At 39.7% G+C, this 19,901-nt stretch overlaps 1 protein-coding gene across 3 annotated transcripts in view; it reads left to right on the top strand.

The window, feature by feature from the left end:
• ARHGEF10 (Rho guanine nucleotide exchange factor 10) overlaps window positions 1-19,901 on the top strand; it is a 595,236-nt gene that overhangs the window by 408,189 nt on the left and 167,146 nt on the right. For all 3 annotated transcript variants that reach the window (XM_053710365.1, XM_053710363.1, XM_053710364.1), the window contains 3 exons: window positions 1,840-1,961; window positions 8,124-8,210; window positions 9,126-9,349. In XM_053710365.1, the coding sequence (XP_053566340.1) occupies window positions 1,840-1,961; window positions 8,124-8,210; window positions 9,126-9,349 (433 nt within the window). The remainder of the gene's footprint in view (window positions 1-1,839; window positions 1,962-8,123; window positions 8,211-9,125; window positions 9,350-19,901) is intronic.

Below are 19,901 nucleotides of genomic sequence, written 5' to 3'. Positions count from 1 at the left end.
TTGAGATGGAGGTTTCTTTTTTTGCATTTTGAGCAAAGATTATGATAGTCAGTTTAGTAAATTCTGAAGACAAAAAGCATGGAGGAATATAATCCACATTTGAAAGCGGAGGGAAAATAATTTGTTTTATGGGTGATGTTTCATTTATATGGACAGACACCACAAGAGGTGCTTATCTAATTTAAAGGGACGATGCAGTCAAGCAAGCAGCAGATACGATTTGATAGCATTTAAAAATGATGAAGGAACACTCTTTAAAAAGTGCTGAGCAGTCTCTTTCCCACCCCCCACTAGTAAGCTATTTTTTCCCCCAATTGTCTGTTGTTTGCATAGTTTTGCTGTACTAATTACTGTACTATAGATTTTTTGGTATAGGTTTAGGTTTCAGCAGGAAAAGTAGCTATTTCAAATAACAAAATAAAGGAAAATTAGTTACTTATAAACAATTTAATACATTCCAGCATGTAAAACGGGTCTTTGAGAACATATTACAGTACATTGTACCTTTAAGAAGAGATTACCCTGTAGAATGGCATCTTGATGGTTGTGCTTATCTTGGGTAACCTTAAAGGGACAGTCAACTTGAACATGTTTATTGTTTAGAAATATAGATACTCCCTTTATTACCCCTTCCCCAGTTTTGCATAACAAACATTGTTATATTAAAGGGATACTAAACCCAATTTTTTTATTTCATGATTCAGATATAGCAAACCAATCAGCAGCTCTACCAAGGTGCTGAACTAAAAAATGGGCCGGCTCCTAACCTTTTATTACTGCTTTTTCAAATCAAGATAACATGAGAACAAAGAAAAAATGATAATAGGAGTAAATTAGAAAGTTGCTTAAAATTGCATGCTCTATCTGAATCATGAAAAAAAAAAATTAGGGGTTAGTATCCCTTTAATACACTTTTACCTCTGTAATTACCTTGTATCTGAGCCTCTGCAGACTGCCCCCTTATTTCAGTTCTTTTGACAGACTTGCATTTTAGCCAATCAGTGCTTACTCCTAGCTAACTCCACAGGAGTGAGCACAATGTTGTCTATATGGCACACATGAACTAGCACTGTATAACTGTAAAAAACTGTCAATGCACAGAGATAAGAGGCGGCCTTCAACAGCTTAGAAATCTGTTTATGAGCAAGCCTAGGTTTAGCTTTTAACAAAGAAAACCAAGAGAACAAAGCAAATTTGTTGATAAAAGTAAATTGGAAAGTTGTTTAAAATTGCATGCCCTATCTGAATCATTTAAAGTTTAATTCTAACTTAACTGTCTCTTTAAGCTCCACACATCATGTCTGGGTTCCATTCCACAGAGACAGCAGGACATGATACTTTTAGTCACAGGGTGGTTATTTGGCTTTCAGTGTTCCCTAAAGTTTGCCATTATTATATAGATCACAAGAAATACGTGACAAGAAAAGCAGTCGCAGTGTTGGTGAATGAGTAGTTCATTTCTACTGTAACTTTGTACTTGCCTATTGATGTTTTTAAATTCCAAATATGTATTCAGTAATTTGCGCAATCTATTGGGGAGACCAGTATGATTATTATTATTATTATTTTTTTCTATAGCAAAAATGAAGCTACAGTTCAACACATACTGTAATGAACAACTACGTACTGAATAGTCAGACCAATGAAAAATCGTTAACATATGTAACAGCTTTTTACAACAACAGGGATTGCATAGGTCGCATTACAAGACCTCTTGCCTAAGTTTAAGAGGGTCCAATAACTAAGCTTATTGTTTAATAAAATAGGATCCCAGTTCACGGAGAAAAACTGCAATTTAGTTAATGTTTCTGTTATGATTTTTTCCCTGATTTACTACAGGAGAAGAGAACCAGCTGGGCTGGTTCTGTCTAGAAGATGATGGAAATCAGATTAAAAAAGAGAAGCAGCCTTTGCTTGTTAAGCATCTTCCAGTAATCATGTCAAAACAACAGGAGTTCAAGGTAAATCAGAGGATGACAGATTGGAAAAATCAAAGATGAAGCTCAAAATACTTCATTTGTTTAATATATTATAATTTATTACGCAGCTGTCTGAATTCAAACAAACATGTACTTCTAAACCTATGTTCAAGATACGGACTCATTTGCATTAATTTAAATTGTGAACGGCCACATTTGTTCTTGTGTTTCTCAGATAACAGATTCCGCTGGTCTCCTCCAAACCGTACGTTACTGTCAAATTTCCAAACGCCCTTTAGATAGTGTGTGTGATAGCTTGTACCTGACCTAATCAAAGGCGCTGGACTTTTAGGCAATATCACAGGCCGAGGATAAAGTTTTAAACAAAGTTGTGCAGTTTGTAATGCAACATTACTACTTTTGGTGGGAAAACAGATTTACAAATGTGAGAAAAAAACAACTTATAATAAAGAGACATAAAACTTCTTTATATATATCTGCAATTACAGTGACACAGTTTACATACAAAATAAATGCTTTAAAATCATCTTATGGTATTGCCTTAGTTACAGCTTTAATTGAGCTATTACAGTGATAAAGCAGTCACTGTTTATAATGATTAGCCTTCTAACATATGAAGTATGTTTGTCCAGTTTTCACAGGAATGGGAAAAGCTACAGATAAAGGGGACAAAATAAATAATCTAAGTGTAATTCAATTTTTTAAGGCATAATGGGCTAGATTGCGAGTGGCGCGCTATCAGTTATGAGTGAGGGAAAAGGGGTTTATTGTGGCTGTTTGTCCACGTTGGATGTAGCTCTTGTTTTCCAGGCTTGTATTAAATGCAATTGCTTGAGCGCACTTGAAGTTAACGCAAGTCGGAATAGTGTGTCCTCAGAGCTCTGGTTAACTTTTTTGGGAAAACAAAAAAAAATATTTAAAAATACAGTAACACTCATAATAACACTATCTAATAAAAAATATTTTTAAAAAATGGGCTCAAAGATATGAGGTTTAAGGTGTTAGAGGGAAAAAAAAGTCAGGCAAAGGGCTTTAACATAGAGATACATACACATACATTTCTAAATATGTGTATGTATGTATATATATATATATATATATATATATATATATATATATATATATATATATATATACAGTGGCGCAAAAAGTATTTAGTCAGCTACCAATTGTGCAAGTTCTCCCACTTAAGAAGATGAGAGAGGCCTGTAATTTTCATCATAGGTATACCTCAACTATGAGAGACAAAATGTGGAAACAAATCCAGACAGTCACATTGTCTGATTTGGAAAGAATTTATTTGCATATTATGGTGGAAAATAAGTATTTGGTCACCTACAAACAAGCAAGATTTCTGGCTCTCACAGACCTGTATCTTCTTCTTTAAGAGGCTCCTCTGTCCTCCACTCATTACCTGTATTAATGCCACCTGTTTGAACTTGTTATCATTTTAAAAGACACCTGTCCACAACCTCAAACAGTCACACTCCAAACTCCACTATGGTGAAGACCAAAGAGCTGTCGAAGGATACCAGAAACAAAATTGTAGACCTGCACCAGGCTGGGAAGACTGAATCTGCAATAGGCAAGCAGCTTGGTGTGAAGAAATCAACTGTAGGAGCAATAATTAGAAAATGGAAGACATACAAGACCACTGATAATCTCCCTCGATCTGGGGCTCCACGCAAGATCTCACCCCGTGGGGTCAAAATGATCACAAGAACGGTGAGCAAACATCCCAGAACCACACGGGGGGACCTAGTGAATGACCTGCAGAGAGCTGGGACCAACGTAACAAAGGCTACCATCAGTAACACACTACTCCGCCAGGGACTCAGATCCTGCAGTGCCAGACGTGTCCCCCTGCTTAAGCCAGTACATGTCCGGGCCAGTCTGAAGTATGCTTAGAGAGCATTTGGATGATCCAGAAGCGGATTGGGAGAATGTCATATGGTCAGATGAAACCAAAGTAGAACTGTTTGGTAGAAACACAACTCGTCGTGTTTGGAGGAGAGAGAATGCTGAGTTGCAACCAAAGAACACTATAACTACTGTGAAGCATGGGGGTGGCAACATCATGCTTTGGGGCTGTACATGAAAGAATGAATGGGGCCATGTATCGTGAGATTTTGAGTGCAAACCTCCTCCCATCAGCAAGGGCATTGAAGATGAAATGTGGCTGGGTCTTTCAGCATGACAATGATCCCAAACACACCGCCCGGGCAACGAAGGAGTGGCTTCATAAGAAGCATTTCAAGGTCCTGGAGTGGCCTAGCCAGTCTCCAGATCTCAACCCCATAGAAAACCTTTGGAGGGAGTTGAAAGTCTGTGTTGCCCAGCGACAGCCTCAAAACATCACTGCTCTAGAGGAGATCTGCATGCAGGAATGGGCCAACATACCAGCAACAGTGTGTGACAACCTTGTGAAGACTTACAGAAAACGTTTGACCTCTGTCATTGCCAACAAAGTATATAAAAAGTATTGAGATGAACTTTGATATTGACCAAATACTTATTTTCCACCATAATTTGCAAATAAATTCTTTCCAAATCAGACAATGTGATTGTCTGGATTTGTTTCCACATTTTGTCTCTCATAGCTGAGGTATACCTATGATGAAAATTACAGGCCTCTCTCATCTTCTTAAGTGGGAGAACTTGCACAATTGGTGGCTGACTAAATACTTTTTTGCCCCACTGTGTGTATGTATATATATATATATATATATATATATATATATATATATATATATATATATATATATATATATATATATATGTGTGTGTGTGTGTACATATGTATCTATGTATTTATATGTATTTACAGACTAATATACACATATGAACACATATATATATATGTGTGTGTGCATTGGAGCCCTTTGCATTAAAGTAGATGAATACATAAAAAAAGCATATTTATGCAATATTCATATTTAATAAAGTGTAATACAGTTTATTTACCGTTAATATTTCACATACCAATGTTCTACACATAGCAGAATATGTTCTATGTATTTCTAAATAGATATTGCTATATATGTATATCTGTATATATGTTTACCTATATATAATCATCTAAATATAGGTTTGGATATATTGTACCAATAAAACATAATATATATGGAGAAATATGTATTTATAAATAGATAGAACATATTCTGCTATGTGAAGAACAGAATAGAACGTAGGGCTAGTGCACTTAGAGTATATTTGATCAGGTTTGCGTGAGAGTAGGGAGTTTTTTTCCAACTTTTTTTGCTCCGTTGACCTCTATTGAGGAATAAGTTAACATGTTTGCGATATTCTAACTTGGTTTTTTTTTTGTGCGCATCGGGTTAGGGCAGCGCGAAAACATTTTACTTTTAATACAAGTGCTACCCAACGCGCAAAAACCTTACTTCTAGCGGAGATAGAACGGGAACGATAAATACTGGTCCACTTGTAATCTGGCCCTTTATGGGGAATTCAAAAATGTGTTTTACGTCTCTTTAACATAGATTTGAAGGAACATAACAGTGTCAGTACTGCTGGGCTATTTGGTTAATTCACAAGGCATTTATTTAAAAAAAAAAAATAAGAAAATAACTCTTAGGTCAGAGTATTTATATGTCACTCTTAGGTCGGCGTATTTATATGTCCCTTGAGCCAATGTTGGGGCATCCAGACGTGCTTATTGCTGTGTATACAAATTTGACTGTTGACTCCAGGCGTTTAAAAAGGAGCTTGTATTCCAGAGCTGGTGTAATTGTTATGCTTGTGCCAAATAGCCCCCTCTGTATTGACACTTGTATGTCCCTTTAAAGTTACTTGTTTAATATTAAGTAAGCTGTCAGGTCTTTCCCAAGATCATACATTTAAAATAGGTGAGACTAAGTCTCGGCATTTGTCCCTTATACTTTATCTAATGGAAGTGGTGTGGGGCATAATAGAGCAGCTTCTTTGTTAATATTAGATGTTATCATTAGCAACATCTGGTATTTAAAGGACCATTACAGTTAAAGAAAAAATAATACACACTCTAATTCGTTAGAGCAAGTAATTTTATCGCTAAGAATCCTGCAACTCTATGGTTTAGATAACAAGTGTGAGATTTCTCGCATAAATTGCGCTTGAGTGAAGTACGTTCCACGAGCATCTATGTGTGCATATTATAAGTTGAAAGTAGTTTTCTTGAGTGCGTTACCAGTGTTGAAAGTAAGCCATGATTGCCAGAATTCTACCAGTTTCATGTTATACTTGCAAATCACTAACTCAATAGCACTTCAGCAGGTTTATCCCTTTACAGTGCAGGTGTTTGCATCAATACCATTGTACATTGAGAAATGAAAATATCAGTTTGCAGGTGTGAAATTAACATTTTCACTTCCAAAAGAATAGCAAAACCTGTAAATGCATTATTCATACATTTGAGCTGGGGCATTATGGGTATAAGGTACACCTTTGTAGGATGTTTTATTGATATGCATTATACTTTTCAAAAAAATTCTCATTATGCATTTTTTTGTAACTTATATTGGTCTAGAAACCAAATATAAATATATAAAAAAAGGCCTTGACTTTTCCTGTTTACAATAATAAGCTTTTAATAACGACTCACATTTTAAATGAATTCTCGCAAAACGGCAAGTTCTCACTGTACAGACCTGGATTGCAGAATCTATGGTTTCCTTGTAATCTAGGCCTATGTGTTTAACTCCTGCAAATGGATTAAACACATAGGTAAAGTACAGTTTTAACAGCCATAGAGAACTGCTTGCTCCAAATGGAGACTGCTGCTGACCTAATCAGCAGTGCTAGTTGAAAGACCCAGCTGTTCAAGTAGCCACTGATTAGCTCAGTGTCAGTTTACCCTCAGGACCAGCAGTTCTCTGTGGCTCGTATACAGTACTTTAACTATGTGTTTGATACCTTTTCTGTGGTTAAACACACAATGTTGCAGGCTTGCTAGTGAAAAAATGGCATGCAGTAACAAATTAGAGCATATAATATTTTTGCTATAATGACTCTATAAGAAATCACCAACAGATTATACAGCAGTAAACAATGAAATAACATAGAAATGACATCTGTTCTTGTCTTTTGCGTTGTCCCACCCTTTAATAATTAATTTAACACTCCCTTATTATTTGTGTGCTTGTGATACCCCAAAGGTTTTGTTAATGCGATTAAAAGAGTATTGTCAACTAAAAAATATGCATATACATATCTGTAAAAGCCTGTCAGGATAATGAGAATTTATGTTCAAGGAAGTGTCACAGGCTATTTTTTTTACCCTCATTTTTTTTGTGACACTGTCATGTAGAGGCTGTTACTTCAGGGTATCTTGACACTGATGTTTGTTAGCAGCCGTTATATTACTTTATTATACATTTATCTAATAGAAATGTTGGCCATATATTTGGTAATAAAGGAGTTAAACATATAGAGGGTATGAATAAAAAAGCAGCTGTGTGAAGTAGCAGTATGGAATACTTCAGTTTCAACGACTGATGATTTGGCACTGAAAACTCGGTCCCTTTTAAATCACTGACCAATTAGATAAGGAACAGAAGATTATTTCTACTTTTAACAGTGTCCAAAATTATGGTCTCTGGAACTGGCTTGTACCCCTCCTTGTTAGCAGACATCCTAATTGTCCTCCTAGTTCTAAAGACCACCCACAGACCTATTTAATAAACACATGGGCCTGCTTACTAAACACATGGGGTATTAAATAGGTTTTCATTCTGTTTCATAATAACAGACTGCCAACCCTCCCTAAAAAAATAATTGTAATTTCTGGGCCAGTAAGCATTCAGGGTAACTACATTTTTTTGATTTATTACTTTGCCCTGTTTTTTCCTATCTTCATATTGTGCAAGCATTTTTTACTTAAAATTGTGCCCATTGTTTAGAAAACTCTCAGTTCTGATTTGTCACTAACTGTAAACAGACTTGGTACTCCCACCTGGCCATGTCAGTAAATATGCAGCATACAGACAGTCACAGCCCTAAGATGTCAGTGCTTACATTTCTAAAGCCAAACAGCCATGTGTGACCTTATTTATAGCATTAGCTCACCTTCTAAGTGATTGGTGTGTCTGCAGGTTAATATGTATATGATTTGAAGTATATTTATAGTGCTGTGTATTGGACGTTATGTTCTTTGACCCAATTAGCATTTTCCTGATCTATTTTCAGATTGAATGTGCTGTCTATAATCCTGAACCTTATCTCAGTAGTGAAAATGATCCAGATACACTTTCCATGCATCATGGTTTTCTTTGGGTAAGATTAACCTTTACAATTTTTGTAATACTATATAATGCTTTACCTCTAAATCAAATAAAATATATTTTTACTCATTATATTTTATTATATATTTTTTTTAATTTTCCCTAATTAAAAGGACATTTTAATAAAAAAAGACTGTTCTTTCATGAAAGCAGAAAATCTGTAACAAGTTATTTTATGTCACTGCATGTTTCAACCCTTAGAAATTGTTAAACACATAAAGGGGCACTCACAGATGAAAATAGAGCTTGTGACTGGAGCATACTCAACCTTATTCTCTTGTGGATAGGACAGGAGCATATGTGTCACTCAAGTTTGTGTTTAACTCCTTAGTAGGGTTCAAATGTGCAAGGCGTCTACTGATTGCACTTCTAGGCCACTGAGAGTTAAGCACAGTAACAGACTATAATTTACTACTTAAAGGGACGTGAAACACATTTTTTTTCTTTCATGATTCAGATTATGCAATTTTAAATAACTTGTTGTGTTCTCTTTGTTTACTTTGCTGAAAAGTAGGCCTAGGTAGGCTCAGAAGCTGTTGATTGCTGGCTGCACATAAATACATATTGTCACTGGCATACAGCTAGCTAGCTCCCAGTAGTGCATTACTGCTCCTTCAACAAAAAATACCAAGAGAATGAAGCAAATTAGTTAATAGAAGTAAATTAGAAAATTGTTTAAAATTATATGCTCTGTCTGAAACATAAAATAAACATTTTGGGTTGCATATACCTTTAATAAACAGCAATAAACAAATAGTATTTTTTTTAAACTGGGAAATCTCTATGTCAGCTTATGAATTAAAAAAAAAGTACACCCATTATTTTAATTAGAACAGTCCTTAGGGGAGTGTCCATAACGTTCTAGAAATGATTAATGGAAAATGTATTTTTTTCTTCTCATTTCTAGATTGGCAGTTGCACTAATCAGATGGGTCAGATTGCTGTTGTTTCACTTCACAACCGTAGCCCGAAGGTGTTAGAATGTTTCAATGTTGAATCGCGCATACTTTGCATGGTCTATATCCCCGAGCAAAAGAATCACAAACAATCAAACGATGTCCCAGATTCAGAACGTGGCTCTTCTCGAGCACCAGATGTGCCAACTATATGTTTGGGAATGGAAGAAGGAAGGTAAATACTATATGTAAATTTTCATGCAAGTCAAAATTATATATATGGAACAACTGGTTTAAAGGGACATGAAACCCAAATTTTTTATTTCATGATTTACAAAGAGCACACAATTTAAACAACTTTCTAATTTACTTCTGTAATCTATTTTGCTTCATTCTCTTGATACCCTTTTCTGAAAAGCATATCTAGATAGGCTTAGAAGCTGCTGATTGGTGGCTGCACATAGATGTCTCCTGTGATTGGCTCACCCATGTGCTTTGCTATTTCTTCAAAAAAGGATATCTAAAGAATAAATTAAATATTTGAAGTACACTGGAATGTTGTTTAAAATTGTATTCTCTATCTGAATCATAAAATAAAAAATTTGGGTTTAGTGTCACTTTAAAATAGTTAAATAAATCAATTTAATGTTTTCATAATATATTTCTTGGTAGGTATCTCTTTCTTCCTGGTGTATATGTGAAACTACTGTATGTACTGTAGTACACAGGACCTGCGTGCAAGATAAACATTTTTAAAACTCATTTTGGGGTAGATTCCAATATTTCTGATATCTGCTCCTGAAAACAAGGTTTCGGTTGTGGCCAATATCTTTAACCCCTTAAGGACTGGGCATTTCAGACCAAGACATCCCCAAAAGACTAGAGCATTTTTAGCATTTTTGCCATCACTACATTTTTGCCATCACTACATTTAAACAGAAATAGAGCATATTTTTAGATTTACCTATCAAAACTATATATTTTGTTTTAGTAGAGAACCCAAAGTGTTGATCTAGGCCCATTTTGGTATATTTCATGCAACCATTTCACCGCCAAATGCAAACAAATAAAAAAAATGTTCACTTTTCACAAACTTTAGGTTTCTCACTGACATTATTTACAAACAATTATAGTACAAATGGTTGTAAAAGCTTCTCTGGGATCCTCTTTGTTCAGCAATAGCAGACATATATTTCTTTGGCTTTGCTTTTTGGTAATTAGAAGGCCGCTAATTGCATTTGTGCATCACACTTGTATTATGCCCAGCAGTGAAGGGGTTAATTAGGTAGCTTGTAGGGTTAATTTAAACTTTAGTGCATAGATTACCCTCCCACCTGATACATCCCACCCCCTAATCTCTCTGTGACCCCTCTCAAACAGCTCTCTTCCCTCCCCCCAATGGTTACCCCATCTTAAGTTTTGGCAGAAAGTCTGCCAGAATGAAAATAAAAAGCTTTTTTTTTTTATTTTATTTTTTTTAAAATATTTTTTACAGTGTAAGATCCCCCCTTACCCCACAACCTCCCTAATTCCCCCCCCCCCAACAGCTCTCTAACCCTCCACCCTCTTATCTATTAGCCGCCATCTTAGGTACTGGCTGCTTGTCCTTAATGGCTTAACTGCTACTGGTCGTTAAGGGGTTAAGCATGTTTTTTGAGTAATGAAAATGGAATTGGGCCAGCCGCTAAAATCCCTAGCAGTGAAGGGGTTAATTTAAGCTTTAGTGTATAGATTACCCTCCCACCTGACAAATCCCCCTTCCCTGACCACTCTCCAACAGCCCTCTTCCTCCCCCACCCCACCCCAATGGTTACCCCCATCTTAAGTACTGGCAGAAAGTCTTCCAGAATGAAAATAAAAAGCTTTCTTCTGTTATGTGTGATCAGTCCACGGGTCATCATTACTTCTGGGATATAACTCCTCCCCAACAGGAAATGCAAGAGGATTCACCCAGCAGAGCTGCATATAGCTCCTCCCCTCTACGTCAGTCCCAGTCATTCTCTTGCACCCAACGACTAGATAGGATGTGTGAGAGGACTATGGTGATTATACTTAGTTTTTATGACTTCAATCAAAAGTTTGTTATTTTACAATAGCACCGGAGCGTGTTATTACTTCTCTGGCAGAGTTTGAGGAAGAATCTGCCAGAGTTTTTTACTATGATTTTAACCGGAGTAGTTAAGATCATATTGCTGTTCTCGGCCATCTGAGGGAGGTAAAAGCTTCAGATCAGGGGACAGCGGGCAGATGAATCTGCATTGAGGTATGTAGCAGTTTTTATTTTCTGAATGGAATTGATGAGAAAATCCTGCCATACCGTTATAATGACATGTATGTATACACTTCAGTATTCTGGGGATGGTATTTCACCGGAACTACTCTGTTAAAAGTCACTAATCCTTTTAATAAGTATTTATCATGTTAAACGTTTTTGCTGGAATGTAGAATCGTTTACATTGCTGAGGTACTGAGTGAATAAATATTTGGGCATTATTTTCCACTTGGCAGTTGTTTGCTTTTAATTGTGACAGTTTCGTTTCTCTTCACTGCTGTGTGTGAGGGGGAGGGGCCGCTTTTGGCGCTCTTTGCTACGCATCAAAAAATTCCAGTCAGTTACTCTTATATTTCCTGCATGATCCGGTTCATCTCTGACAGATCTCAGGGGTCTTCAAACTTCTTTGGAGGGAGGTAGTTTCTCTCAGCAGAGCTGTGAGAATTTTATATTGACTGTGAATAAAAACGTTGCTCTGTAATTTTTATGTCAAATTTAATTATTGTTATTTTACTAATGGGAACAAACCTTTGCTAAAAGTTGTGTTGTTTTAAAGTTTGATGCTATAACTGTTTTTCAGTTCATTATTTCAACTGTCATTTAATCGTTTAGTACCTCTTTGAGGCACAGTACGTTTTTGCTAAAAAAGATTATAACCAAGTTGCAAGTTTATTGCTAGTGTGTTAAACATGTCTGACTCAGAGGAAGATATCTGTGTCATTTGTTCCAATGCCAAGGTGGAGCCCAATAGAAATTTATGTACTAACTGTATTGATGCTACTTTAAATAAAAGTCAATCTGTACAATGTGAACAAATTTCACCAAACAGCGAGGGGAGAGTTATGCCGACTAACTCGCCTCACGCGGCAGTACCTGCATCTCCCGCCCGGGAGGTGCGTGATATTATGGCGCCTAGTACATCTGGGCGGCCATTACAGATAACATTACAAGATATGGCTACTGTTATGACTGAAGTTTTGTCTAAATTACCAGAACTAAGAGGCAAGCGTGATCACTCTGGGGTGAGAACAGAGTGCGCTGACAATACTAGGGCCATGTCTGATACTGCGTCACAGCTTGCAGAGCATGAGGACGGAGAGCTTCATTCTGTGGGTGACGGTTCTGATCCAAACAGATTGGATTCAGATATTTCAAATTTTAAATTTAAATTGGAGAACCTCCGTGTATTACTAGGGGAGGTCTTAGCAGCTCTCAATGATTGTAACACCGTTGCAATACCAGAGAAACTGTGTAGGTTGGATAAATACTTTGCGGTACCGGCGAGTACTGACGTTTTTCCTATACCTAAGAGACTAACTGAAATTGTTACTAAGGAGTGGGATAGACCCGGTGTGCCGTTCTCACCCCCTCCAATATTTAGAAAGATGTTTCCAATAGACGCCACCTCTCGGGACTTATGGCAAACGGTCCCTAAGGTGGAGGGAGCAGTTTCTACTTTAGCTAAGCGTACCACTATCCCGGTGGAGGATAGCTGTGCTTTTTCAGATCCAATGGATAAAAAATTAGAGGGTTACCTTAAGAAAATGTTTGTTCAACAAGGTTTTATATTGCAACCCCTTGCATGTATCGCGCCGATTACGGCTGCGGCAGCATTTTGGATTGAGTCTCTGGAAGAGAACCTTAGTTCATCTACGCTAGACGACATTACGGACAGGCTTAGAGTCCTTAAACTAGCTAATTCATTCATTTCGGAGGCCGTAGTACATTTAACCAAACTTACGGCTAAGAACTCAGGATTCGCCATACAGGCACGTAGGGCGCTGTGGCTAAAATCCTGGTCAGCTGATGTTACTTCTAAGTCCAAATTACTTAATATACCTTTCAAGGGGCAGTCTTTATTTGGGCCCGGTTTGAAAGAAATTATCGCTGACATTACAGGAGGTAAGGGCCACGCCCTACCTCAAGACAAAGCCAAAGCTAAGGCTAGACAGTCTAATTTTCGTCCCTTTCGGAATTTCAAAACAGGAGCAACATCAACCTCCACTGCACCAAAACAGGAAGGAGCTGTTGCTCGTTACAGGCAAGGCTGGAAGCCTAACCAGTCCTGGAACAAGAGCAAGCAGGCCAGGAAACCTGCTGCTGCCCCAAAGACAGCATGAACCGAAAGCCCCCGATCCGGGACCGGATCTAGTGGGGGGCAGACTTTCTCTCTTCGCCCAGGCCTGGGCAAGAGATGTTCAGGATCCCTGGGCACTAGAGATCATATCTCAGGGATACCTTCTAGACTTCAAATTATCTCCCCCAAGAGGGAGATTTCATCTGTCAAGGTTGTCAACAAACCAGATAAAGAAAGAAGCGTTTCTACGCTGTGTACAAGATCTGTTATTAATGGGAGTGATCCATCCGGTTCCGCGGTCGGAACAAGGACAAGGGTTCTACTCAAACCTGTTTGTGGTTCCCAAAAAAGAGGGAACTTTCAGGCCAATCTTAGATTTAAAGATTCTAAACAAATTCCTAAGAGTTCCATCGTTCAAAATGGAAACTATTCGGACAATCTTACCCATGATCCAAAAGGGTCAGTACATGACCACAGTGGATTTAAAAGATGCTTACCTTCACATACCGATCCACAAAGATCATCACCGGTATCTAAGGTTTGCCTTCTTAGACAGGCACTACCAGTTTGTAGCTCTTCCATTCGGATTGGCTACGGCTCCAAGAATCTTCACAAAGGTTCTGGGTGCCCTTCTGGCGGTACTAAGACCGCGAGGGATTTCGGTAGCTCCGTACCTAGACGACATTCTAATACAAGCTTCAAGCTTTCAAACTGCCAAGTCTCATACAGAGCTAGTTCTGGCATTTCTAAGGTCGCATGGATGGAAAGTGAACGAAAAGAAGAGTTCTCTTTTTCCTCTCACAAGAGTTCCATTCTTGGGGACTCTTATAGATTCTGTAGAAATGAAGATTTACCTGACAGAAGACAGGTTAACAAAGCTTCAAAATGCATGCCGTGTCCTTCATTCCATTCAACACCCGTCAGTAGCTCAATGCATGGAGGTGATCGGCTTAATGGTAGCGGCAATGGACATAGTACCTTTTGCACGCCTACACCTCAGACCACTGCAATTGTGCATGCTAAGTCAGTGGAATGGGGATTACTCAGATTTGTCCCCTACTCTGAATCTGAATCAAGAGACCAGAAATTCTCTTCTATGGTGGCTTTATCGGCCACACCTGTCCAGGGGGATGCCATTCAGCAGGCCAGACTGGACAATTGTAACGACAGACGCCAGCCTACTAGGTTGGGGCGCTGTCTTGAATTCTCTGAAGGCTCAGGGACTATGGAATCAGGAGGAGAGTCTCCTTCCAATAAACATTCTGGAATTGAGAGCAGTTCTCAATGCCCTTCTGGCTTGGCCCCAACTAACAACTCGGGGGTTCATCAGGTTTCAGTCGGACAACATCACGACTGTAGCTTACATCAACCATCAGGGAGGGACAAGAAGCTCCCTAGCAATGATGGAAGTATCAAGGATAATTCGCTGGGCAGAGTCTCACTCTTGCCACCTGTCAGCAATCCACATCCCGGGAGTGGAGAACTGGGAGGCGGATTTCTTGAGTCGCCAGACTTTTCATCCGGGGGAGTGGGAACTTCATCCGGAGGTCTTTGCCCAAATACTTCGACGTTGGGGCAAACCAGAGATAGATCTCATGGCGTCTCGCCAGAACGCCAAACTTCCTCGCTACGGGTCCAGATCCAGGGATCCGGGAGCGGTTCTGATAGATGCTTTGACAGCGCCTTGGAACTTCGGGATGGCTTATGTGTTTCCACCCTTCCCGCTGCTTCCTCGATTGATTGCCAAAATCAAACAGGAGAGAGCATCAGTGATTCTAATAGCGCCTGCATGGCCACGCAGGACTTGGTATGCAGATCTAGTGGACATGTCATCCTGTCCGCCTTGGTCTCTACCTCTAAGACAGGACCTTCTGATACAGGGTCCATTCAAACATCAAAATCTAACTTCTCTGAAGCTGACTGCTTGGAAATTGAACGCTTGATTTTATCAAAACGTGGTTTTTCTGAGTCGGTTATTGATACCCTGATACAGGCTAGGAAGCCTGTTACCAGAAGGATTTACCATAAAATATGGCGTAAATACCTATACTGGTGCGAATCCAAAGGTTACTCCTGGAGTAAGGTTAGGATCGCTAGGATATTGTCTTTTCTACAAGAAGGTTTAGAAAAGGGTTTATCAGCTAGTTCATTAAAGGGACAGATTTCAGCTCTGTCCATCTTGTTACACAGGCGTCTGTCAGAAAATCCAGACGTCCAGGCCTTTTGTCAGGCTTTAGCTAGGATCAAGCCTGTGTTTAAAGCTGTTGCTCCGCCATGGAGTTTAAACTTAGTTCTTAACGTTTTACAGGGTGTTCCGTTTGAACCCCTTCATTCCATTGATATAAAATTGTTATCTTGGAAAGTTCTGTTTTTAATGGCTATTTCCTCGGCTCGAAGAGTCTCTGAGTTATCAGCCTTACATTGTGATTCTCCTTATCTGATTTTTCACTCAGACAAGGTAGTTCTGCGTACTAAACCTGGGTTCTTACCTAAGGTAGTCACTAACAGGAACATCAATCAAGAGATTGTTGTTCCATCCTTGTGCCCAAATCCTTCTTCAAAGAAGGAACGTCTTCTACACAATCTGGATGTAGTTCGTGCCCTCAAGTTCTACTTGCAGGCAACTAAAGATTTTCGCCAAACTTCTTCCCTGTTTGTCGTTTATTCTGGACAGAGGAGAGGTCAAAAAGCTTCTGCTACCTCTCTCTCTTTTTGGCTTCGTAGCATAATACGTTTAGCCTATGAGACTGCTGGACAGCAGCCTCCTGAAAGAATTACAGCTCACTCCACTAGAGCTGTGGCTTCCACTTGGGCCTTTAAGAATGAGGCCTCTGTTGAACAGATTTGCAAGGCTGCAACTTGGTCTTCGCTTCATACTTTTTCCAAATTTTCCAAATTTGACACTTTTGCTTCTTCGGAGGCTATTTTTGGGAGAAAGGTTCTTCAGGCAGTGGTTCCTTCTGTATAATGAGCCTGCCTATCCCTCCCGTCATCCGTGTACTTTTGCTTTGGTATGGGTATCCCAGAAGTAATGATGACCCGTGGACTGATCACACATAACAGAAGAAAACATAATTTATGCTTACCTGATAAATTCCTTTCTTCTGTTGTGTGATCAGTCCACGGCCCGCCCTGTTTTAAGGCAGGTAAATATCTTTTAAATTATACTCCAGTCACCACTTCACCCTTGGTTACTCCTTTCTCGTTGATTCTTGGTCGAATGACTGGGACTGACGTAGAGGGGAGGAGCTATATGCAGCTCTGCTGGGTGAATCCTCTTGCATTTCCTGTTGGGGAGGAGTTATATCCCAGAAGTAATGATGACCCGTGGACTGATCACACAACAGAAGAAAGGAATTTATCAGGTAAGCATAAATTATGTTTTTTTAATTAATTACTTTTATATTTTTAAAAATATATATTTTCTACAGTGTAGGATCCCCCCTTACCCCCCCCCCAACCTCCCTGATCTCCCCCTCCCCAAACAGCTCTCTAACCCTCCACCCTCCTACCTATTAGCCACCATCTTAGGTATTGGCAGCTGGTCCTTAAGGGCTTAACTACCTGTGTCGTACAGGGTACGGCTCTGGTCGTTAAGAGGTTAACCCCTTAAGGACCAGATCATTTTTCAATTTCCTTACCCTTAAAGGGACAGTCAACACCCGGCAGAACTTGACACCATCATTTAGATACGCAGAATAAGATGCGCCTGCACCACCTCCCATGTTAAATACTTCTAATGATATGGAGTTATCGTCCACAGCACATACTTTTTTCAGCTGTAGACATGGCTGCCAAACTGCACCCAACGTAATGTAATATGTTTCTTTTTAAAATAAACATCCAATCAGAATAGAATCTTCGGTCGGATTCTTTACCCGCGGTCACTGCGATTCCCAGCAGCAGTTCAAATTTCTGCTTGCGAGCGGACAGTAATTTCGAATGCGCATGCACATTAGCAAGAACACGAACGAGCATTGAGTTCTATAGAGAAGGGGGACGAAGGAAGAGAGGGAGGAGTTTGGCGGCCATGTCTACAACTGATAAACTTATGTGCTGTGGACGATTACTCCATATCGTTAGCGGTATAAAACATGGGAGGTGGTGCAGGCGCATCTTATTCTGAGTATCTAAATGATGGTATTAAGTTCTGTCAGGTGTTGACTGTCCCTTTAAGGACCAGGGCTATTTTTACATTTCTATGGTGTTTGTGTTTAGCTGTAATTTTCCTCTTACTCATTTACTGTACCCACACATATTATATACTGTTTTTTCTCGCCATTTAATGGACTTTCTAAAGATATGATTATTTTCATCATATCTTATCATTTACTATATATATATATTTATATATAAATATAGGAACTACCCTTGGTCTTACCATGGTCTTTCAACACTCGGGTGTTATCTTCGACCTCGTTGCAGATTTAGCCTTCGTGCTTGAGACTGGAGGTCCAAGGTCAGTTACAGACTGTCACCCTTCTGGGGTCAGGTAGATGACCATTTATCCTCAATGCTCTGTTGGGGCTTAGTGGAGGGTGGTTTCCGTCTAGCTCACTGGGATGGCAGGCAGAAGGTCTGGGTTCACATCCACCTTCGGGTGCTGGCCACGTAGATAAGCTTGTCTACAAGGTTTTTCCTTGTGATTCAGGAGCACTGGGTGCCAAATTCTTAAACTGGTCAGGAGTTCTTTCAGACTCTTGGGTTTGAGGCAGTTTGGTAGGTCGTTAAGTCTACGGACTTTAGATAGTGTGCTCCTAATTATAGGGGGCAGCTTAGGGTTCCTCAGGAAGTTAGATCTTTCGATCAATTCCGTTTTCAAGGACTCTGGCCTAGGACCATGTCTCTCTTTGGATCGGGTTTGGACAGTTCAGTTTAACCTTCGGTTTTGTGTTCCTGTGTGTCCCTTTTGAAGGGGGCAAGGTTGAGTTTCTCATGGGAGATTTCTATCTGCCTGAAGCTTAGGTTTCTTACGGGTCCCTACTGGTCTTCTGGTGCATTTGATGTTACTTGTAGACTTCAGGTATCTTTTCAACTGGGCTGGCGATATTGGCCGACGGGTCTCGCCTCTATGGTAGGGTTGTTTCCATTGCTTTAGTTCCATTTTTCTCCGAGAGTTGGGATGGGTTCTTGTGTGTTCTCCTTGATTTGGAGTTACCTCATTATCTGTGACGACCTGTGGGTCTTTGTTTTTCTTGCCTGTAGTGTTTTTTTTTTCCCCTTCTTTAGTTCTCAGAATCTTGGAATAGGGAGATGTGGAGTAGTGACTGACTCCACCGTTCCTGCAGCAGGAGGCTGGGGGTTTGAACCCTGGTAAGGCTCCTGTTATTTGCTAGATTCTGATATTTAGATGCTGGTGGTCTGAGAACTCTATTACCTTGGAAGTGTTCCTCTTTATGGAAGACAGAAGTATAGGGTTCTCAAACCCGAACACGAAGTCTGTCCTGACTCACGGTAGCATGCCGTTTTTGGTAGCAGTCAGAGTTCTACTCGGGGGGGGGGGGGGGGGTTGCTCCTCGTAGATCCATCCTTTTTCTTCCAGAGGTCTGGGACTTTTGTTTTCGGTCTTTGACTAGCCTTTAGGCTGGGACCATTACCCTGGAGGGAAGGTCGGGGATCGGTTGCTTTATGCAGTGTTGACAATTTTTTTTCTTTTTTTGAGTCTGTCCTCCCCTTTGGTGGGAGGACTTTTGATGTTCTCCTCTTTTCTAATGGCATCTGTTGCTGGGAGGGGACTCCCTTGGAGCCTGGTATTCTGATCGGGAGTTGTTGACAAAATTTTCTGCACTATTCAGTAGTTTGAGTTCCACAATGGCTTGGGTCAGCCTTCCTACCTGGAAGCTGGTCATTGCAAGTTCTTGTTTCAGGTGGCTTGGTGTTCTCTTGGAGAGCTCTTAGCTGCTGGGATAGTTATCCTGTCTCTGCTGTCTATGCTTGCCTAACCTGTAGGTTTTGATTTGACTACGATGCAAAAGGGAACTCACGGTTATCTGGAGCACCTTATGTGGTATGGTGCTGTGTCAGAGATATGAGGGTGGCCCTTGGGTCCTCTTTGGGATATTTTCCCCTGAATATTGACTTTCTTTTCAGGTCCTTGTTTTGCTTGGTAGTTCGTCTCCCTGGGCGATAATATCATGACAACCATGGGTTGTTCTAAGTTTGTTTTGAGCCCATGTGGGATGTTCCTTTAGATCTCTTCTGGGGATCTATTCTCCTTGACCTTTAGGCCGGGGGTACCGGGGAGTCGAGAGCCACGGGCTGGTTAATCGGAGGCTGTTTGTGCTCAGCAGACTCTGGGGCTGAGTGGTCTCTAGCTCGGCTTTGCTGGTTGTGTAACTGACGTGCAGTTACCTGGGCTTCTGTTTTTTTATCCCTGTCATTTATTATTTTTCTTCATAAATGGAAAGAGTCCACAGCTGCATTCATTACTTTTGGGAA

Source organism: Bombina bombina, chromosome 4, assembly GCF_027579735.1.
Source record: "Bombina bombina isolate aBomBom1 chromosome 4, aBomBom1.pri, whole genome shotgun sequence".
Lineage (NCBI taxonomy): Eukaryota > Metazoa > Chordata > Amphibia > Anura > Bombinatoridae > Bombina > Bombina bombina.
The sequence above is the reverse complement of the archived record's forward strand: the minus strand, read 5'-3'. Positions and strand labels throughout refer to the sequence as shown.